Genomic DNA, 22,363 nt, shown 5'->3' with positions numbered 1-22,363 from the left:
TCTCACTCTGTTGCCCAGGCTGGAGTGCAGTGGCGCAATCTCAGCTCACTGCAACCTCCGCCTCCCAGGTTCAAGCACTTCTCCTGCCTCAGCCTCCTGAGTAACTGGGATTACAAATGCACAGCACCACGCCTGGCTAATTTTTGTACAGACAGGATTTCACCATGTTCGTCAGGCTAGTCTTAAACTCCTGACCTCATGATCTGCCCACCTCAGCCTCCCAAAGTGCTAGGATTACCACTGTGACCCACCATGCTTGGCCCAATTTATCCTTTTTTTTATGCTTAGTGATTTTAGGGTCCTCCCTAAGAAATACTTACTACTGTAAGATCTGAAAAGATGTTTTCCTATATTTTATCTGGAAGCTTTATAGTTTTAGCATTTGCATTTAGGTCAATGATTATCTTGAATTTTTTTCTATGTATGGTATGACGTAGGAGTCAAGGTTTATTTTTTTTTCTGTGTTTATCAGGTTTTTCCGCACCATTTGTTGAAGAGCCTTTTTTTTTTTTTTTTGAAATGGGGTCTTGCTGTGTTACCAGGCTGGAGTGCAGTGGCAGTGGCAGTGGTGCGATCTCGCCTCACTGCAACCTCTGCCTCCCAGGTTTAAGCAATTCTCCTGCCTCAGCCTTCCAAGTAGCTGGGACTATAGGCACACGCCACCACACTCAGCTAAGTTTTGTATTTTTAGTAGAGACAGGGTTTCACCATGTTGGCCAGGATGGTCTTGATCTCTTGACCTCGTGATCGACCCACCTCCGCCTCCCAAAGTACTGAAATTATAGGTGTGAGCCACCATGCCTGGCCAAAAAGACTTTATTCTCTCATTGAGTTGTTTGGTTCATTTATATTTAGTGTAATCACTGATATGGTTGGGCTGATGTCTACATCTGTTTTTTGTTTCTCTCTCCCTTTTTTTTTTTTTTAGATGGAGTCTTACTCTGTCGCCAGGCTGGAGTGCAGTGGCACGATCTTGACTCACTGAATCCTCCGCCTCCCGGGTTCAAGTGATTCCCCTGCCTCAGCCTCCTGAGTAGCTGGGACTACAGACATGCACCACCACGCCCAGCTATTTTTTTGTATTTTATTAGAGACAGGGTTTCACCATGTTGGCCAGGATGGTCTCAATCTCCTGAGCTCGTGATCCACCCGCCTCAGCCTCCCAAAGTGCTAGGATTACAGGCATGAGCCACTGCGCCCAGCCTTTTTTCTGCCTTTTTAAGGGTTCATTTAAATTTTTTTAATATTTCCCGCATCAGCTCTTTAGCTCTGTATTATTTGTAGTTTTTAGATTGTTTTAGGAATTACAGTGTGCATCCTTATTACAGTTGTTTGTATGTATGTATCTCTCTGTTTGTCTATGTATCTATCTGTTTATGTTTTAGAGACAGGAGCTTGTCCTGTCACCCAGGCTGAAGTGCAGTGGCACAATTTTGGCTCACTGCAGCCTCTTCCTCCTGGGCTAAAGTGATACACTCACCTCAGCCTCCCAAGCAGCTGGGACTACAGATGTGTGCCGCCATACCAAACTAATTTTTTTTTTTCTAATTTTTGTAGAGAAAGGGTCTCACTATGTACCCCAGGCTGGTCTCAAACTCCTGGGCTCAAGTGATTCTGCCATGGCCTCTTACTGTTCTGGGATTATAGGTGTGAGCCACCATGCCTGGCCCAGTTCTGTGTAGAATTAATATATCATTTCATGTTTAGTGCAAGAACATAAAAACAATAAAATTTTATTTTGTTTCCATCCTTGATGATATTATTATTATTTTTAGAAATAAACATTGTGGGGTCTCACTATGTTGTCCAGGCTGGTCTTGAACTTCTGGGCTCCAGACATCCCCCTGCCTCAGCCTTTCAAAGTGCTGGGATTACAGGAGTGAGCCACCACCCCCAACCAGTGGTACTTTTTGTCGTACATTTTATGTCTAATGGTTGATTGTAGAGACGAGGTCTCACTGTTGCCCAGGCTGGTTTTGAACTCCTGAGTTCAAGCAATCCTCCTGCTCAGCCTCCTGAAGTGTTAGGATTACAGGCATGAGCCACCATGCACACAGCCTACAACGTTACTATTTTTGCTTTAAATAATCAGTACTCTTTTTATAAATCGAGAAGGAAAAAATGCAGCCTTTTACATTTACCCACATATTTTCCCTTTCTAGTGTTGCTTGCATCTTCCTATACATTTGAATGTTCATCTGTATCCCTTCAGCCTAAAGATGATCTTTTAGTGTTTTTATACTAAGGTCAACTGGGGTCGAACGATCTCAGCTTCTTTGTCTGGTCTCTCGACTCTGGCTGAGTCAGAGCTCCATCTTAAAACCCTGTCTAGCTTCTGCTGTCCCTGTTCTCCTCTTGGCCCTGCACAGTCACTCTCTGCTAGGCCTCCAGGATCCTGCACGTGTGGCCCTCATCTGAGGACCTGGGACAATCTCAGTGAAATTTTTTTTTTTTTTTTGGAGACAGAGTCTTGCTCTGTCACCCAGGCTGGAGTACAGTGGCCGGATCTCAGCTCACTGCAAGCTCCACCTCCCAGGTTTACGCCATTCTCCTGCCTCAGCCTCCAGAGTAGCTGGGATTACAGGCGCCCACCATCTCGCCCGGCTAGTTTTTTGTATTTTTAGTAGATACGGGGTTTCACTGTCTTAGCCAGGATGGTCTCGATCTCCTGACCTCGTGATCCGCCCGTCTCGGCCTCCCAAAGTGCTGGGATTACAGGCTTGAGCCACCGCGCCCGGCCAATCTCAGTGAAATTTTGGGTGCTTCCCTCTGTTCAGCTTTCTCCTTTCTAGTACCCTGCCCCCAAATTCCAGGCCCTCTGGCAGTCATGAACTCCAGTCTTTGCCTTGTCAGCTTACTGAGGCTGAGGGAGGCTCTGCTCAGCCTCTCTTCCTCTCACTGTTTAGAAGGTACCCCCAGGCAGAAAGTCTGGGCAGCCTAGGGGCTTACCTTGCCTGTGTCCTGTCTTTTCAGCATCAAAATCTACACTTACTGTCCAGCACCTGAAGACAGTTGCCACATATGTTTTGTCTAGTTTCGTCATATATGGCCAGAGGGTAGGTCCAAGACCAGTGACTGTGTTCTGCCTGGAAGTGGAATCTTTGCTTTAAGTGATGTGTCTTGTGTGTTAAATGTCGGGGAAGCGAGATCCCGCAGTGCTGAACACGGATCCTGTGGCTCCACCAGCATGGCGCCCCTAGTGGCTGTTGGTCAGTTGTCCCAGCACTGCTGTTACAGGATTTGATGTTGTTAGTGGTGATCTGGTAGGCCTAGGCAGAGATGACAAAACAGTGGTTCCCAAACCTTTCTACTTTCCTAATTCACCTGGAACACTTGGTTAAAATACAATTTCCTGGGACTCCCCCCTCAGACTTGCTCAGTCAGCCTTAGGGGTCTACCCCTTGTTTTTCAACAAGTCCCCAAAGGATTGGTCAGTGTGCACTGGAAAGGCCTCCACGAACAATCCTTTATCAGTGTTGTTAAGTCAGTATAGAATTAATGAAGACCTGGGGTCTCAGGGTCGAACTCTTTTTCGTACGGGGTGAAGGCTTGGCTGATACCAGAAATAACTTGGAAAATGTTGGCCTTTTTAAAAGTTTGTGGTTTTTTGGCTGTCTGCTTTCCTTCCCTTTCTCTTTGTGTTGCTTTCTCCCTCATCTAAGCTTATTCACCTCTTTTCTTTTTTTCAGAGACAGGGTCTCACTCTGTTGCCCAGGCTGGAGTGGAGTGGCATGATCATAGTTCACCACAGCCTCAAACTCCTGGGCTAAGGCGATCCTCCCACCTCAGCCTCCCAGGTAGTTGGGACTACAGGCACACACTATCACACCCAGCAATTTTTAAATTTTTTTGTAGAGATGGAGTCTTGCTATGTTGCCCAGGCTAGTCTTGGCCTCCAGCAGTCCTCCTGCCTTGGCCTCCCAAAGTATTAGGATTACAGACATGGGCCACTGTGCCCAGCCACTTAACTCACCTCTTACACGATAGCATGGTATAAAAGGAAAAATCCAATTATTTGGAACTTCTAGTTCTGTTTGGGTTAATTTTTGGTTTTGTTAAGTGCTTTATATTCTTCCTTGTTTTTTAGGGAGACATTAGAGAAGCAGGTATTTTCTATCTGGAGGCAGAAGACTTTTCAGCATCAAGAAAACCGCCTGGCAGAGAGAATGGTAAGTGGCTGCGCCTGAGGAGATGTGTGGATGGGCAGGATCTGATTCAAGCCATTGCACTCATGGTCTCCCCTCCTCAGGAAGTTGCTCGGACCTCACTAGAGGGCTCCTGCCTGTGACTCTTGAGGCAGGGCAGGCTCTGGGGCATCTGTCCTTTCTCAGTGGAGCCTACAAACAGCTTCTGGGCTGTACCACATTCTGACGTCCATTCCTTTTGCCTTAGTCATTATTTGTGGCCTGTAAATTCTTCCTTGGTTCTGTGCCTCTCTCCTACTTGACTTACTCTGTTCTCTCCTTCCTGTCCTGCCTCAGGCCATCCTTCATGCAGAGCGACAGCTTCTGCATAGGTCTTGGTTCACGTGGCACCAGCAGGCAGCAGCACGTCACCAGGAGCAGGAGTGGCAAACAGTGGCCTGTGCTCACCATCGCCATGGGCAGCTCAAGAAAGCTTTCTGCCTCTGGAGGGAAAGTGCCCAAGGGCTCAGAACAGAGTGAGTGGCCAGTTCTGCCTTAAAAGCCTTTCTCTCCAAGGCCAGCTTTGATTGTATCAGCAGCACCGTTAGGTCCAAGTGCCGGTCTGGAGGATTGCTTTACCCCAGACTCTGGTTGTAAGTTCTGGAAGTTCAACCTAAAAGAGTCTAACTAAAACTAGGTTGGCCGGGCACAGTGGCTCATGCCTGTAATCCCAGCACTTCAGGAGGCTGAGGTGGGCAGATCACCAGAGGTCAGGAGTTCGAGACCCGCCTGACCAACATGGAAAAACCCTGTCTCTACTAAAAATACAAAATTAGGCCGGGCGCAGTGGCTCAAGCCTGTAATCCCAGCACTTTGGGAGGCCGAGACGGGCGGATCACGAGGTCAGGAGATCGAGACCATCCTGGCTAACACGGTGAAACCCCGTCTCTACTAAAAAACTACAAAAAAAAAACTAGCCGGGCGAGGTGGCGGGCGCCTGTAGTCCCAGCTACCCGGGAGGCTGAGGCAGGAGAATGGCGTGAACCCGGGAGGCGGAGCTTGCAGTGAGCTGAGATCTGGCCACAGCACTCCAGCCTGGGAGACAGAGCGAGACTCTGCCTCAAAAAAAAAAAAAAAAATTAGCCAGGCATGGTGCTGCATGCCTGTAGTCCCAGCTACTAGGGAAGCTGAGGTAGGAGAATCGCTTGAACCCAGGAGGTGGAGGTTATGATGAGCCAAGATCGCACCATTGTACTCTAGCCTGGGCAACAAGAGCGAAACTCCGTCTCAAAAAAAAAAAAAAAGGGTTGTAACAGCAGGACCTTGGGGTACCTCATGGAACTCACAGCCTCAGGAATTTGGCTGGGCATAGAAGTTCTTGGTGGATTGGGGAGGTCCTGCTCATTGGCCACATCCTGCTTACACTTGGGGCCCATTCGAAGTGACCATAACCAGGTTGGGAGGCTGAGGCAGGTGGATCACTTGAGCTGATGAGTTCAAGACCAGCCTGGCCAACATGGCAAAACCCCATCTCTATTAAAAATACAAAAATTAGCCAGGCGTGGTGGCACAAGCCTGGAATCCCAATTACTCAGGAGAGTGAAGCATGAAAATTGTGTGAACCCAGCAGGCGAAGGTGGCAGTGAACCGAGATGGCACCGCTACACTCCAGCCTGGGCAATAGAGCAAGATTCTGCCTCAAACAAACAAAAGTGGCCATAGCAGGGAATAAACTGATGGGCCCATGCTGTGATAGCTGACCGCTGCAGATAAGGGATAGGGACCAGGAGCTGTGGCCAGTGGGTGGGCTGTGGCAGTTTTTAACCACACCACGTAGTTAGAGAGAGGAGGGTAGGCAGCCCATGTGTCCACTGCAGAGGCTGTCCTGCTTTGGGGCCTTTCAGTATCCACTGTGTGTTCTGAGGATCTCACTCCCTGTCAAACTCTGACCATGTTTAACCACTTTCTCAATCGGGGGCTTCACACCTGCACATGTGAGCTTCAGTGGCACTTGAAGCCCTGGGAAGTAGGCCAACATGTGATCATGGGTGCTTTTTTCCGAGAGTGCAAGTTCTTTGGCAGCTCTTCAGAGAGGGTCTCTGCTCCCCCCAAAACTTAACCAGGTAGGGCCATGGACTGTGAGGAGGAGCCCGTAGAGGGTGCCCTTGCTGGGTGGGGGCTGCAGCACTGAGCTCTGCCATCTCCCCACAGGAGGACGGGCAGGGTGCGGGCAGCAGAATTCCACATGGCCCAGCTCCTGCGCTGGGCCTGGAGCCAGTGGAGGGAGGTAAGGCTTGGTTGCGAGTGCCACCCGTGTATGACTTTTGGACAGGTGGGCCGTGTGTCAGTACTCAGGCGATGTATGGGCCACACCACCTACCTCTGAGCTGAAGGAAGAGAACAGGCAGCACATAAAGTGTTAACTCAGTTTTATGAGATGATTGGCTCAAAATTTTGTGTTCTTTCAGATACTAGGCTGTTCTTATTTGAACTTACTGCGTCTAAAATTCCTGATCTAACCATTTACAGGAGTTCTACTGAGTGTAAAAAACGTTTAAACTCACAATTGAGCATTTACTGCAAATCAAGCACTTGCCTCATCCAGTCATCACAGAACCCCTAAGAAGCGCATATTTATAGATGGGGCCGGAGAGGTTAAGTAATTTACACTCACACAGATGACATATAAAACGGAGGCAAAGCAGGAAGCCACCCCCAACTCAGACCCAGCCCACGGTGGCCACTTTCTCCTCTGTCTGCAGTGCCTGGCCGTGCGGGGAGCAGAGCGGCGGAAGCTGATGCAAGCAGATCTGCACCACCAGCAGAGAGTGCGGCACAGGGCGCTGCAGGCGTGGGTGGTAGGAGCTGCTGCTTCCCTCCTGATCTCCGTGCTGTGGGGACTGGGGAGGTTTCTGGAGACTTTGTTTCCCTTCTTTGTTCTTCCTGTCCCTCCCAGAACAGAGTAATGTGACGCACCTCAAACCAAGCAAGTGCCCCAGACAGCGGGCCTTAGGCCACAGGGTTCTTTGATTCTTGCTTGGCCAAGTGGAAACAGGTGCTGTCAGTGGGTACCAGCCTTGTAGTGAAAGCAGTTCCTTGCCCTGGAGTCCCATGGTTTGACTTAGCAGGTGAGGGCCTGTGAGACAGTTTCTCCCTGTCGTCTGGGAGGGTCTGCTGGCCCTGGGACCAGGGGCTGTTGGCCTCTCCCTGCCCTTTTTGAGTGCTCTGGGCATGGCAGCCTTGTGGTAGAGGCACCTCTGAGACCTGCCTAAACAGGGAGAAGTGTGGGCCCAAGGGCAGCCTCAGTCTTCCTTGTCCCCTACAGACTTACCAGGGCAGGGTACGGAGCATCCTCCAGGAGGTGGCAGCCAGGGAGAGCCAGCACAACAGGCAGCTGCTGCGGTGAGTCTCCCGGGAGCCTCCCAGGCTCTGACTGTGGAACGAGGAACGCACTCCAAACCCCAGCCTTTTAGGGAGTCCTGCCAAGGGCCAGGTGGGGGATGATTCCAGGTTCCTAGTAGCTAATACCATGGTCTTGGCTTTTCCACTTCACTCACGGGTTCGCCTGCATTTGTCTTAAGCCCTTGCTGTGTACAGAGCGGGACCTTGGAAAGCAGCTGTCACTTGCATGCCTTAAAGGCCACTTGTTTTGCTCTTCTGAGCATTTTTCCTCCCTGCTTCACACTGCAAGACGCAGCTTTGCAAGGCACCTTGTCGTCTCTTCCACTCCAGAGGCTGCAGCAGCTCCCTTTCCTGTCAATTTCCAGGCAGTCCCCTTCCAGCTTGCTCTGCAGGCCTGTCACTGACTCTCCAGAATCACCTCTAGGCCCTGTCAGACCATCTGCACAGCTCACCCCTGTGAGGCGCTTCTGCAGCTTCTACCACTCTTTCTAAACCAAACTCTAACCTCGCTCCTTCCCAGTGGTCCTCCCACATGCCCCTCTTTCATTTCCTTCCTTTGTATTTGTTCAGCACATGATATTCCTGGTGGCCTGTGGGCAGTGGGTCTCGTGGACTTTCAACGCCTCCATCCTTAGCTGGGCACAGTGGCTCACGCCTGTAATCCCAGCACTTTAGGAGGCTGTTTGAGACCAGGAGTTCCAGACCAGCCTGAGCACCACAGCGAGACCTTGTCTCTACTAAATATAAAAAAATTAGCTAGGCATGGTCACGTATGCCTGTGGTTCAGGGACTTGGGAGGCTTAGGTGGGAGGGTCACTTGAGCCTTGAAGGTCAAGGCCGCAGTGAGCCGTGATCATGCCACTGCTCTCCAGTCTGGGTGATGGAGTGAGAGACCCTGCCTCTAAAAAGTAAATACAATAAACGCCTCCATCCCTCATATGGGGTCCCATAGAGCGCCCATCCCGCTCTTGAGACAGGGCGGAATAAGCGAGAACTCCCCGAGCTAACTCAGCAGCGGCACAGGCAGCCTTCTGGCTTCCGTCTCCCCACACTGCTCTCATCAGTGTGAGTCACCTGTGTTGCCGCTGTCTGGTTATGCCCTGTTATCCCCGTAGCACCTGGAGTTTGGTCTCCAGCAGTGCTAGGTCCCTCATGCATTCTTGGTGCCCAGCCCAGAGCAGCTGCTCAGTAGCCATTTGTTGGACATAGACGTGCGTGTAAACATGGGTGTTGGTGAAACAGACATTCTTAGGTGTAGAGTCCCTGACTCAGGAGTAGGGGAAGAAGTAGGAATGATTCACAGAAGCCTCCCTTCTCTCTCCATCCTGGTGTCATCTGCCCTCCGCACACCCATGCACCTGCAGAGGGGCATTGCGTCGCTGGAAAGAGAACACCATGGCCCGAGTGGATGAAGCCAAAAAAACCTTTCAAGCAAGTACTCATTACAGAAGGACCATGTGTTCCAAGGTGAGGTATAAGGAGGCAAGCTGGTCACCCAGGAGAGTTGGGGACTGTGTTCTGGTGAGGGCGTGGGATGTAGGGGGTGGTGCCAGAGATTTGAACTGAATAAGGAACCTAGAAATGGGTAACTTTCCTCCAGCACACACACACACATCCATGTGGGCACATGTTTAGTTTTTTACTGAATTACAAACCAATATGCATTAAAATAGAAACATAACACATCATAAGTGAACTAGTTCTTATCAGAACCAGTATTTTCTTTCTTTCTTTTTTTTTTTTTTCTTCTTGAGACAGTCTCACTCTGTCACCCAGGCTAGAGTGCAGTGGTGTCATCTCAGCTCACTGCAACCTCCAATCCCCCAGGTTTAAGCAATTTCTTCTGCCTCAACCTCCCGAGTAGCTGGGACTACAGGCGTGTGCCACCACGCCCGCCTAATTTTTGTATTTTTAATAGAGATGGGGTTTCACCATGTTGGCTAGGCTGGTCTTGAACTGCTGACCTCAGGTGATCTACCTACCTCGGCCTCCCAAAGTGCTGGGATTACGGGCGCTTTGAATCCAGGAGGTGCAGTGAGCCGAGATTGCACCACTGCACTCCAGCCTGGACAACAGAGCAAGATTGTCTCAAAAAAAAAAAAAGAAGAAGAAAAAAAACTCTGGAGCTAGCCTGTGCCTGCCTTCCCCTGGAAGAGGAACACAGGAGTCTTTGCTTGACTCCAGAGCTTGACGAGGAGGCCTTTTTGGTGGGAATGGAGTTCATGACAGCTTGCGGAGCGGGCACCAGGCATCCCCTGGGCAAGTGTTTTGTTTATTGTGATTTTGTAGGCATCGCTCATACAGAAGAATGTATACAACGTATGTGTGTTCCATTTACTAAACAGTAATAGCGGCCGGGCGCCGTGGCTCACGCCTGTAATCCCAGCACTTTAGGAGACTCAGTTGGGTGGATCACTTGGGGTCAGGAGTTTGAGACCAACCTGGCCAACATGGAGAAACCTGATCCCTACTAAAAACACAGAAGTTAGCCGGCCATGGTGGCGCGTGCCTGTAATCCCAGCTACTCGGAAGGCTGAGGCAAGGCTGAGGCAGGAGAATCGCTAGAACCTGGGAGGTGGAGGTTGCAGTGAACCAAGATCACATCACTGCACTCCAGCCCAGGTGACAGAGCGAGACTGTGTCTCAAAAAAAAGTTATATAAATAAATAAAATAGAATGAAGACCCATGTATGTAATGACTTCACTATTTGATGGCAGGGTATGATATGGAAATCCTGGTAGAAGAGTCCCAGCAGCCGAGATGCTGGGCTTCCTGCGAGGGGCTGGGGCCCTGTCCTATTGCTTAGCGGTCTGCGGGCATGGCAGTTACTTCCTGGAGCATGTGTGAGAAGCAAATGGCAGCAGCTTGGCCTTGCCTCTCCAGGAGCCACCGTCACAGACCTTGGGTGGCCCCGGAAGCCAGGAGGTGTAGTGACTGTTGCTGTGCTCCTTGCCTGCCCATAGGTCCTGGTCCAGTGGCGGGAAGCTGTGTCAGTGCAGATATATTACCGACAGCAGGAGGACTCTGCCATCTGGGAGGCCCGGAAGGTGCTGGACAGGAGTAAGTGGGGTCCCCAGAAGCAAGTCGTGTTGAGGAATGTGACGGCAGCACTGTTGTGGGGGTCCCTGTGGCCCCATAAGTCTGTCTCCTCCTCATACATGCCAGTTCCCAGTGGTTGCCATGACAAAGTACCACGGACTGGGAGTCTTCAGACAACACAGAATTACCCTCTCAGTTCTGGAGGCTGGCAGTTAGAGATGAAGGTGTGGCAGGGCCGTGTTCCTCCTCAGGCTCCAGTCCTTCCTTGCCTCTCCCAGCTTGTTTCTTGCTTGTCGTGGCTCTCCTGGACGTGCAGACCCATTGCTCCAGTCTTTGCCCCATCTTGACATGTCACTCCCTTCCTGTGTCTGGGTCCCTTAGAAGGACTCTGGTCATATGGGATGAAGGACCCACCCTACTTGAGTGTGACGCCATCCTTACCAATTACATCTGCAGCCAGCCTAGTGCCAGATAAAGTCACATTGTGAGGTTCCAGGAAGGGCATGGATACAGCAGGTGTGGAGTGGGTACTGTTCAGTCCAGTATATCTTAGAAATATATTCCCAACTGATTGCCAACCAATTTATGTTAAAATGAAAGGCTGGAGCTTGAGATCTACAGAGAAATAAAAGAAGCTGGAATGGAGGAGTTTGGGGTGTTTGGGGGACGTTGTTTTGACAGGAAAGTCCTTGCCGCTTGTCAGGTCGGCCTCCACTGTGTTAGCGTCCTGCTTCCTTGTGTAGCTGGGCCCTTGAATGTTTAGGGGCCAGCACTTTCTAATTCGATCTCGGGAAGTCCCACTGCCTGCTGTATATACATTTTTGGAAAGATTGCAGGGCACGGTGGTACACACCTGTAGTCCTAGCTACTCGGGAGCCTGAGGTGGGAGGATCACTTGAGCCCAGGAGCTGGAGGCTGCACTGAACTATGATCACACCACTGCACTCCAGCTTGGGTGACAGAATGAGACGCAGTCTCTCTCTTTTTTTGAGACAGTCTCGCTCTGTCTCCTAGGCTGGAGTGCAGTGGCACGATCTTGGCTCACTGCAACCTCTACCTCCTGGGGTTCAAGCGATTCTCCTGCCTCAGCCTCCCGAGTAGCTGGGACTACAGGCACCCGCCACCACACTGGGCTAATTTTTTGTATTCTTAGTAGAGACGGGGTTTCATCGTGTTAGCTGGGGTGGTCTCGATCTCCTGACCTCGTGATCCATCCATCTCAGACTCCCAAAGTGCTGGGATTACAGACATGAGCCACCACGCCTAGCCAAGACCCAGTCTCTTTTAAAAAATCTTTGGAAAGAGTCTAGAACAGGAGACGACGCCCCTGCTTGCAAGATGCACAGACACACAGCAGACCCGTGGGGAGCTGTCTCCTAACACAGCCAGCGGTCCCATAGCAGAAGAATCTGACACGCTGAAGGGGACAGCTCATTTTTAGAATAAATGAAAATACAAACAAAAGTGAAAACAATTAGAAATTGTTTAAATTGGCCCATAAAGAAATTGACCAAGTTGTTGAGTTGGTTTAATAGAGTTTGCTCCAGGACAAAACTACATCAGCTTTGGTTTGGTTCTGACTGTAGCATGTGTTAATGAGCATGTTTCAACAAGTCCTAGCGACAAAACCCTGGGGTCAGCCATCCCACACGGCTGCATTACTGCACGACGAATGTGCTGCTGGGTTCTGGAACTCAGCTCAGAAACCAGCACTGTGTTTCTAGTTCACTAAGAAAGAAGCTGAGGGGTTTAGCCAGTCCTTGGGCTCTGGAGCTTCTGCGCCTGACCCTTTGGGCACCTGACCGTGCAGCTTCAGGCTCCAGAGGCTTCTGGCCAGTTTGGGTCGGCAGCCTTAAGGGTCAGGTGCCCACTCCTGGCCGTGGTGGGAAGTTAGAGGCTACGGGTTTGAGTTTTGCCCGAAGCCGCTGCTCTCTGAAGGACTTTCCTTAGAAGGAGGCAGTGGCAGGTTTGGATTGCCACGTCCATTACAGATGGCATGACACATTTGGGAGACTGGGCAGCAAGACAGTGTACACGTAGTAGGTATACAGTAAATACCTGAGGAACAATTGCCTGGCTTATATTAAGGCCTCAGTGTCTCAGGCACACCTTGGCAGGCCAAGGGTGGAGCTGGAGGAGGGACTGAGGGGAGGATGTCGCAAGACCTATTATGCAGAGTGCTGAAGAAGCGCAGGCTGGCGGTCATAACCTGGCTATGCATGTGGCTTCCAGCAGGGCCCCTCTCTGAGTCTCAGTGTCTTCATCTGTAAAATGGGGATAACAGTGCCTACCTCTTGGGGTTGTTGTGGAGATCAACCAAGTGACGGGTAGAGAGATACACACTTAGGACAGAGCCCAGACGTCAGCATACAGCACTAACATGGGCGCCTCCTGCTTGTGATCTGCCGCCTTCTCTGCCTGCCCCGGTGGGCCTGGAGGGCTCCTCATCTTGGCATCTGTGCCCTGCTCTCAACCCTGTTCTGTTGTCTCAAAAAGAAAGTTCTCTCAGGGCCCAAGAAAGATTCACTAAAGGGAGAATCTTGTGACACAAAAACAAAATACAGGATATGGCTCGTGCCTGCAGAACCCGGGGAGCCAGAAGACGTGGCCTGGCGACCAGCCACTCCTCCCCAGCCGCGGCTTGGGCTGGTCTGACTGCTCTGACTGGGCCTCGGTTTCCACCCTGGCAAAACAGGCTGCCCTCTCCTCCAAGCTGCTGCAGCTCAAGTGGGGGCTCCTCCTCCTCCCTCAGACTGAGGGTCTTCCTCCACGCGCCCAGCAGCATTTTGTATGTGACTCTTACGGGGGCCCCTGGCACCCCTGTGGAGGCTGTGGACAGGCTTGTGGCTCTGGGAGGGCCCTTGGAGAGCACAATGGTAAACAGAGCTGGTTCCAGTCTCTAGGGGGTTCACTGTTGGCAAAGGTGGCCAGAGCTGTCCCTAGAGAGGGGCCAGGGTCCACATGCGGTAGTTTCACCGTGTGGGCCGGACACCTGGACTCAATGCCCGCACAGCCATCTCTCCTCTCTGCACCTTCACCATTACGTAGTCACTGGTGGAAATCCCACACAACAGCGAACTCTGACTTGGATCTAGGCTGTCTGCGGACCTGGTTTCAGCGCTGGCGGGACTGCAGCCGGAGGTCAGCCCAGCAGAGACTGCAGCTGGAGAGGGCAGTCCAACACCACCGCCGGCAGCTGCTGCTGGAGGGGCTGGCCCGGTGGAAGATGCACCATCTGGAGTGTGTCAGAAAGAGGGTGAGGCCGACGGTGGCAACTCTCCCAAGTTCCACTTGCCTGGCAAGGGGTGGCCAGGCCAGGAGACCATATCTCAGGAAGGGGTCTCTCCTGACAGCACTCCATGCAGCCGGTGTGAGTGGTACGTGGTTTGGGGTCCTGTAGGACAAGGCTGCAGGAGCCTTTCTGGGCATTTGGTGGAGCCTAGCAGGTAGCCAGCCCCAGAATCCAGTGTCTCCCAGAGAAGACGGCTCAGCCTAAAAACCCGGTTCATGCTGACCCGCAGCTTATCAGTGCTGGGGGACCTACGGAGTGAGTCCTCTAGGCGCCCCCTGCCTCCCCCTGCCTATGCAGGAGACCCCTGGCACCATCCAGGACTCCTAGCAATGGGAGGACATTCAGCTGGGCAGAGATGGTTAGATCAGGACCCACCGCAGGCTGTCTAGGCTAGGTCAGGACCCCACTCTGTGTACTTGCTCTCCCCTAGCTCCTGCACAGGCAGAGTACCCAACTGCTGGCACAGAGACTCAGCCGGACCTGCTTCTGCCAGTGGAGACAACAGGTGGGAACCCAGGAGATGTCCCCTCCATACTTCCTTCTCTGTCCTCTGGCGTGTGAGGCCTGGGCAATGAGTGACCTTCAGCTTATACCTCTAGTTCAATATTTTTACTATCACCCTCCCCCAGGGCCACCTCCTTTACTACCTTCCTGTCATTTCTGAGCACATCAGCTTCGTTCCATCTGTGGCCTGTGTTAGACCAGTTACTTCAAAGCCTGGTTTCTCTTTCTAGAGTGTTGTATTTAAAAATACATCAGTGGAGGCCGGGCGCGGTGGCTCACGCCTGTAATCCCAGCACTTTGGGAGGCCGAGGCAGGCGGACCACGAGGTCAGGAGATCGAGACCATCCTGGCTAACACGGTGAAACCCTGTTTCTACTAAAAATACAAAAAAATTAGCCAGGCGTGGTGGCGGGCACCTACTCGGGAGGCTGAGGCAGGAGAATGGCGTGAACCTGGGAGGCAAATCTTGCAGTGAGCCGAGATCACACCACTGTACTCCAGCCTGGGCGACAGAGCGAGACTCTGCCTCACAAAAAAAAGAAAAAAAAAAAAAAAAATACATCAGTGGGCCAGGCATGATGGCTTACGCCTATAATCCCAGGATTTTGGGAGGCTGAGGCAGGAGGATTACTTGAGCCTAAGAGTTCAAGACCAGCCTGGGCAACATAGACCCCATCTCTACAAAAAACAAAAATTAGCTGGGTGTAGTTAGTGCACACCTGTGGTCCCAGCTACTCGGGAGGCTGATATGGGAGGATCGCTTGAGCCCAGGAGGTCAAGGTTGCAGTGAGCTGTGATCATGCCACTGTATTCCAGCCTAGATGAGAGTGAGATCCCATCTCAAAATCAAGATAATGTTTTAAAAATTAATATGAAATGTGTTTTAAGGCTTGCTGGGATCTTGCTAAAAAGCCAAGAGGGATCACGCAGAGCAGCACCCACCCGTCCCCAGCTCCCTCTTCCCGTCTTGTCCTGTTCTCACCGTTCCCCAGACCTCAGGCTGCTGTCTCCACACATCCCCCTGCAGGAGCCCTTTGCCACCTTCTTTCCTAAAGGTCCTTCCTCAGGCCACAGATGGAGCGTCTGTTGAGCACCTCACGGCCAGGCACAGGGCTGGTCCTTCCTAGTGGAGGAAGTGGGAGCCTCAACTAGAGAGAGAGCCCAGAGGTCTCAACTAGAGACCTAGATCACGCAGGGCCCCGTGATCAGCACGGCCTCCCTGAAGGGGCAACAGGGAAATGATCTGGTCTTTCTGGCCCTAGCTGGCAGCCAGGAGGCAGGAGCAGCAGGCGACAGTGCGGGCCCTGTGGTTCTGGGCCTTTTCGCTGCAGGCAAAGGTAATTGTGTTTCTGCATCCTGCCATCCCTGCCTCTCCCTCAGGCCTTAGCCCTGCCTTGGTTGGAGGGAGGGCACCTGGTCTGTGGGGGATCCCTAAATAGGGAGATCTGGGCCTCACCTCCCGCCCTCCCTGGAGGTGTGGGCCACGTGGCTGGCCTTTGTACTGGAAAGGAGGAGGAAGAAGGCACGGCTGCAGCGGGCGCTCCAGGCCTACCAGGGGCAGCTCCTCCAGGAGGGTGCCACACGGCTCCTGCGCTTTGCAGCCAGCATGAAGGCCTCCCGGCAGCAGCTGCAGGCCCAGCAGCAGGTGCAGGTAGGCCCAGGGCCCCTTCCTCTGGGGAGCAGGCAGGGTGTGGCATGAGCTGACCAGAGGCTGTGTCACAGGCGGCTCACAGTCTCCATCGTGCCGTCCGCCGCTGTGCCACGCTTTGGAAACAGAAAGTGCTGGGCCGGAGTGGGAAGCCTCAGCCCCTGGCAGCCGTCACACCCAGCAGGAAAGTGACGTTTGAGGATCCCCTTCTCATCTGCATTGCCGCTGGGGCTGGGGATGCCACCCTGGGAACCAAGAGGCCACAGGCTCCTCTGCTTCAGGGAGCTCTGGGTCGCCTGGCTGCTGAGGAGCCCCACGCCCTGGAACTGTGAGTAGCCCGTCCTCACCTCATCCTCCTCGCTTCCACCCTGGGCAAAAGGTTGGATGGCGTAGCAGGGAGGAAAACTGGGCCCTGACGGGGGACAGGACGGGCTGGTCTCGGCCTTGTCATAGCTGAGCTGCTGGGAATCGCTGCTTCTCCGGCCAGACCCCATCCCTCCCCCAGCAAGAGGGAGTGGAGTGGGATTTCCAGACCCTCTCTCCTTTGCCTGCCAAAGTTCAGGAAATAGGTGTCCTTTCCTCTGCAACACCCTCCTACCCTCTCGCCCGTCCTGCTGACAGTCTTCCGGAGTCACACACATAGCTGACAAGGGAACAAGCTCAGCTCCTGCCCGTGCCTGCTGGCCTCTCTTCTGCTCCCTCACAGCCAAGACACTGGTTTTTTGTCAGAAGCCTCTCTTTCTTGTGTGGGCTGGCACCTATCCTCTGCCCACCCCGACTGTGGTCTCCCCAAACCCTAACCTGCCCTGCCCCGCCCCATGCTGATGAAGCTGGTGGCTCCCACAGCAGCCAGCACTACCCGCTCGGGCCTTGGGCCCCGGGGGAGTTGTCAGGTGTGTGCATGGGGCCTGGGTCCCGGTTGCTGCTCTGCCCCTCACTGACTGACCTTGATGGGAGCCTGAACATCTCAGAGGCTGCTCCCCTGTGACATGGACCCTGGCGACCCATGGACATGGACCTGCATTACCGGGGTTGCTCAATGTGGGTGAAGCAGTCCCCTGGCGTCAGGTACCTTTTGTCAGAACTGCTGGGAGCTCTGTGGCCCAGGCCCACCCCAGCTTACTTGCTGACCTTGGCCTCGCCTTCTCTGACTTTCGGTCTCCCTATAAAATTGGAGGGGTCTGACTAGCGACCCCCGTCCCACAGAGATCTCAGACCCCCCTGCAGCCCCTGGTCAGCCCAGGGGAACAGACCCCATATTTCTTCCCAGCAACACTGCCCACTCAGCGAGGAAGCAGCCGCGACGCCCACACTTCCTGCTGGAGCCTTCGCAGAGCCAGAGGTCCCTGGGGTGTGGCACCATGGGCAGGCAGGGGTAGGTGGTCAGGGGGCCCCAAAGGCAGCTGGCGCCTCCATCTGGGGCCTGTGTTTTGGCAGTCCTGGGGTGGGGGGCCCCCTTTCCTTCTTGTTCCTTGGTCCCAGAGGAGGGTCCTGTGGCCTGACCAGGCTCTTGCCTTCCCTGTGCTCAGGCCTCAGAAGCCCAAGGAACATGGCCTAGGCATGGCTCAGCCAGCAGGCCCCTCCCTGACGCGGCCCTTCCTGGCAGAGGTCCCGAAAGCACAAGTCCCACCCAGCCCCCTGCCTGGGGCCCTGTCAAGCACCCCTGGCCCAAAGCAGACCCCGACGGCAAGCACAGGCCCGGAGCTGCTGCTGCTGCCTCCTTCCTCCTTCATGCCCTGCGGGGCGGCTGCACCAGCCAGGGTACGTACTCCACCACCAGGCCTGGGCGCTGGGGCTCTCTCTTTGGTCTGGCTTCTGGTGCTCTTTCTCATGCCATAGCTGTACTCATCATTTCTGGAAAACCTTGGCACAGGGAGGCCACTCATCCATTTGACAAGCATAGGTAGCCACTACACACCAGGTCCAAGGGCCACAGCAGTGAACAGCCAGCCAAGGGCCCTGCCATCCTGAAGCTTATATTCTAGTCAGAGACAAGCAAAGAAAAGCCCCTGCCTGCAGCCAGTAATGTGGCTGCAGATCACGTAGGGTCCTGCAGCCATGGTGAGAAGCAGCCTGGGCTTTGAGAAGAGGAAATCGGGGAAGGATTTTGGCGGGGAGCACCATGGCAGGTTTCTGTGCAGGCTGTGGTCACCATGACCATGTGGTCCAGGCAAGCAATACTGATGGCCTGGGCTCAGCGGTTGTCATAGAGGGGACAGATACTTTCTTGGCAGCCGACGAAGCAGGATATGCTCTGAGGGATTTGCTGAGTGAGGGGGAAGAAGGAATCCAGGCTGATTTGGGCTGCTGGCTTGAATAACTTGGGGAACAGAGTTTTGACTGGAAGAAGGAACTGGGGGTGGGGACTGGTTTGGGCTGAAGCGTCAAGAGTGTTTTGAACCAGGTTCTTGATGTCAAACTTGAGAGAAAGCAAACGTTGAGTCTGACCTTCAAGGAAGAGGTCAGGGCCAGATTGAGAAGAATCCTCAGCACAGGCCGAAGGTAACCCCAGAGCCGCTGCGGCCTCTAGCAGGAGTACAGGGGAAGGAGAGAGGGGATGAGCCTCCAAGTGGGGAGCCTGGGCGGGGATGGCCAGGGGTGTGAGAGCTCAGTAATGGAGTGACAGCTGCTCTCAGGCCACCAAAGCAGCTGGTTCCTGAATGGGGATGAAGGTGCAGGAAGGAACCAGTTCCTGTGGTGAGTTAGACCTTGTGGGGCCACTTACCCTGGCTGGAATGGTGTGTGGGGTTGAAAGGGTTTTGACCCCTGTTAGGTGATGGAAGGGGCAAGTCCACTCACCAGGAGAGGAGGGCATGGAGGAGGCTGTAGAGCGCTGGCCTCTCACCACTTCTCACTGAGGTCGAAGCTCAGCAAGGTCATGAGCTCAGAGCAAGGTGGGGGTGGAGTTGGGTAAGGCTAGGAACAGCTGCTCAGGCAGTGGAGGCGCGAGGTGGACTGTGGTGATACGGGGTACTCCCTGGCTGCTTGTGGGACTTTCTCCTACAGTACCAGGTCCTGTGTGCAGGGGCAGGCCTGACACTGGATGAGCTAGCACGGCCAGTGCCTGGGAAGCCCAGCTCCTGCAGCTGGGGGCCTGGTCTTCCCCCACCCCTGCAGGGCAGGCAGTGACAAGGACTTGGTGCCTCCCTCCCTGGCTTCCTCCTAGCTTCCCTGCTGAGCATCCACCCTTCTTTCCTTTGCAGGCGTCAGCACAGCCGGCTACTGCTAGGGATAAGCCCCAGGTCCCCCCATCCCTGGCCAGTGTCCCTGACCCCCATCTACTCCTTCCTGGGGACTTCTCAGCCACCAGGGCTGGGCCTGGGCTTTCAACTGCAGGTGTGTACCTGGGGCCTGTCAGGGCAGAAAGCACTCAGGCCACTCCCGGACCTGGGACTTGCTATTTACCCTGGTCCCAGAGGGGAAAATGGTCTGAAACAAGCTTACTTCTGTCGCCATAGGCAGCCTGGACCTTGAGGCTGAACTTGAGGGGATCCAGCAGCAACTACTGCACTACCAGACCACCAAGCAGAACCTCTGGTGAGCCCTGCGAAATGCCCTGCGGCCCTGGCTACAGGAGCAGGTGTTGCTTGGAAAAGTGGGCGGGCAGTTCCATTTCCCCTGAGCCAGCTGCCAGGGTCCTGTGGGTGGTCTTGGTCTAGCTACGGAGGGGTGTGGGGAGCCCTCAGTGTGTGCTGTCCAGAAAGGCCCCGTCTCCACCATGGCTCTTGACCTGGCTTGGTGCTGCTGAGGAAGGCCCAAGTCAGCCTCACCTGTGGACAGAGGCTCTGCTTCCTGTGGGGGGATGATAAACTTGAGCAAAACTCTAAAAACCCAATGAGGCCATGCTGTCCCCAATGACTAATTATAACACTGATATTAAAGGTGCAGAGAAGGGCTGGGTGTGGTGGTTCACGCCTGTTCCCAGCACTTTGAGAGGCCGAGGCGGGTGGATCATGGGGTCAGGAGTTCAAGACCAGCCTGGCCAATATGGTGAAACTCTGTCTCTACTAAAATACAAAAATTAGCCGGGCATGGTGGTGCACGCATGTAGTTCGAACTACTTGGGAGGCTGAGGCAGAACTGCTTCAACCTGGGAGGCGGAGGTTGCAGTGAGCCGAGATCGCGCCATTGCACTCCAGCCTGGGCGACAGAGTGACACTCCATCTCACAAAAAAAAAAAAAAGTGCAGAGGAGACAGGCCCGAGACCCACTGCACTCAGTGGTCTGGGGACCATCATCATGCAGCAGCTTCAGAGCTTCGAGAGCAGCAGACTCCGGCGCCTCATCCTTGCCTCTGCACAGGGGAACAGAGACAAGAAGTGTGTTTTCGCCCAGGCCCGCCTGAGTTGGTATCTGCTGCGGGAGGCGGAGGAGACTGGGGGAGGAAAAAGAAGTGTTCGGCTCCCAAGCAGGGGCCTGCAGCTCAGGTCGGGGGCCCTACCAGACTACCTTTCTCTCTCCACCTGATACCCACCTCAGAATTAGCGGAGGTGCCACTCTCTGAGCCGGATGGGGCTCTGCCAAGGACCCAGCCTGGCAGATAGCAGGTATCTCCACCCCTCAGGTCCTGCCAGCGGCAAGCGAGCAGCCTGCGCAGGTGGCTGGAGCTGAGCAGAGAGGAGCCCAGACCTGAGGACCAGGAAGTAGAGCAGCAGGTGCAGAAAGAGCTGCAAGAGGTGAGGCCCGAGGCCATCCCCAGGTGTCCGTAGGGACGCCCCGGGCTGTGCTCCCTCTCAGCCCTGGCTGTCCCTCCCTGGCTCCAGGTGGAACTGCAGATCCAGCAGCTGGCAGAGGAGCTCCAGGCTCAGCGCCAGCCCATTGGCACCTGCATTGCTCGCATCCAGGCCCTGCGGCAGGCCCTGTGCTAGCGTGTTTGCCCCAGGGACGCAGGTGCTGGGCTGTCGGGGAGGCCTCAGGCCACCTCCAGGAACAGAACACAAAGTTATGTTTTATTTTTTTATTTCAAAATGTTTTGCCATTAAATGAATTACTGTTCAGAAGTCTCCACTTTTCATACAAAAATACTGTGCTACTGATACAGTTGAAAAAGTTCAATGATGGCTCTCCTGCAGGAGAAATTCACAGCGTCCCCAGGGTCAACATGAACGCTGGCCCTGTCCCCGCCACTGGGGGCTCCCCAGGCCCGCATTCCTGATAACTGGGACAGGTTTTCCAGGCACTGACCGACTATCCACCAAGGGCCCTCTGCCTCCAAGACAGACCCTCAATCAATAGCATCAACTTTCCCACATTTCCTGCAGGGATACGGGGAGGACAGAAACGCTCCCCTGTCCCCAGCTGGGCCTACCACCTGCCTGCCCTGTTCATTCTGGTGCCATGTGGCAGGTTTGGTGATTAGTCTTGCCTGCTGCAACGACGGACCTGGCCAGCTCCAGAAGGTCACTCATCGGGTCCTACAGAGGTCTGTATCATTAATCATGTGTCCTCAGAAGACACTGGCAGAGTCCAGGGTGATGCATTCAGCCACAAGCACAAAGACTGCTTTTTCTAAAGAGCAGGATGAGGTGAATTTGGGAACAGAAAGCAGCTGTGATGAAGGCTGTGTGGCTCTGCTGAGGGAAGAGGCATCCACAGTCTGTGCCAAGGAGGCACCTCACCCTGTACAGCAGGAGGGTTAAGGCCAAAAAAAAAAAAAAGGGACCAACAGGAAACAGCCCAGGTGATGGGGAGGAGCAGCAAGAAAAAATGACAGTCGAGACCAACTGAAGGTTCAGTGGGGAATGCAGGACCTCCCGTCTATACAGTGTTTAAAAAGATCCAAATGTGACAGATCATTCCAGCCTGCACTTTTTATTTGTAGGGAGAAGGAACAGGATAGGTTGAGGGCATGATGGGGGCTCTCACCACCACTTGTCTGCACCTCCGCAACAGGTGGGAGCCGAGTCATTCAAGTCCTACCTGGTCAGACTCTCACCCACCCTGAGGCAGGCCCTCACCTGGATGGCCTCATGGCCTCCCTCTCTAAAAGACCCTCACTTTGTTTGGAAAAGATCCCTTAGCAGCCATAATCAGGAGAGAGGCTCTAGAGCGAGCCCAGGGCCTCCCCAAAGCGGATTTTCTGTCCTGTTTTCAGCTGGAAATTGAAGTCCTTGGGGGCCTCAAAGATGAGCACGATGGTGGAGCCCAGGTTGAACTCGCCCAGGTGCTCGCCCTTGCGCATGGGGACGCCCTCTCTATTGGTGTGCGTCACGAAGCTGAAGTCGTTGTAGGAGCCCTTGCTGTGCCTCGGGCTGTTTGTGTGCAGGTCCTGTGGTGATAGGCTGGGGGTCAGCGGGGCCTGGGCCACCAAGTGCACAGCGTCACCCCACGTGTTTGGAGTCCCACCCACTCCC

At 53.7% G+C, this 22,363-nt stretch overlaps 2 protein-coding genes across 8 annotated transcripts in view; one reads left to right on the top strand and one right to left on the bottom strand.

Annotated features, from left to right (window-relative positions):
• The first annotated feature begins 3,777 nt into the window (after positions 1-3,777).
• On the top strand, positions 3,778-21,667 carry SFI1 (SFI1 centrin binding protein). The gene is made up of 19 exons (XM_026447078.1): positions 3,778-3,797; positions 4,088-4,169; positions 4,482-4,660; positions 6,336-6,411; positions 6,887-6,982; positions 7,450-7,526; positions 8,891-8,993; positions 10,491-10,587; positions 13,662-13,822; positions 14,289-14,363; positions 15,625-15,699; positions 15,837-16,013; positions 16,085-16,338; positions 17,281-17,385; positions 17,540-17,771; positions 19,214-19,346; positions 19,469-19,547; positions 20,575-20,686; positions 20,774-21,667. The coding sequence occupies exons 2-19, from the start codon at positions 4,167-4,169 to the stop codon at positions 20,876-20,878; spliced, it is 2,139 nt and encodes a 712-aa protein (XP_026302863.1). The 5' UTR covers positions 3,778-3,797; positions 4,088-4,166; the 3' UTR covers positions 20,879-21,667.
• The window catches only part of PISD (phosphatidylserine decarboxylase), a 46,134-nt gene continuing 44,727 nt past the window's right edge, over positions 20,957-22,363 (bottom strand). For 6 of the 7 annotated variants that reach the window (XM_023185424.2, XM_023185423.2, XM_026447079.1 and 3 more), the window contains one exon: positions 21,803-22,278. In XM_023185424.2, coding sequence (XP_023041192.1) covers positions 22,054-22,278 — 225 coding nt within the window. In that variant the 3' untranslated portion in view covers positions 21,803-22,053. Of the gene's footprint in view, positions 22,279-22,363 lie in introns of all 7 variants that reach the window. The other variant, XM_023185422.1, reaches the window with a different exon arrangement.

This window comes from Piliocolobus tephrosceles, chromosome 19 (assembly GCF_002776525.5).
Source record: "Piliocolobus tephrosceles isolate RC106 chromosome 19, ASM277652v3, whole genome shotgun sequence".
In the NCBI taxonomy this organism is placed as follows: Eukaryota; Metazoa; Chordata; class Mammalia; order Primates; family Cercopithecidae; genus Piliocolobus; species Piliocolobus tephrosceles.
This window is presented reverse-complemented; position numbering and strand designations above follow the sequence as displayed.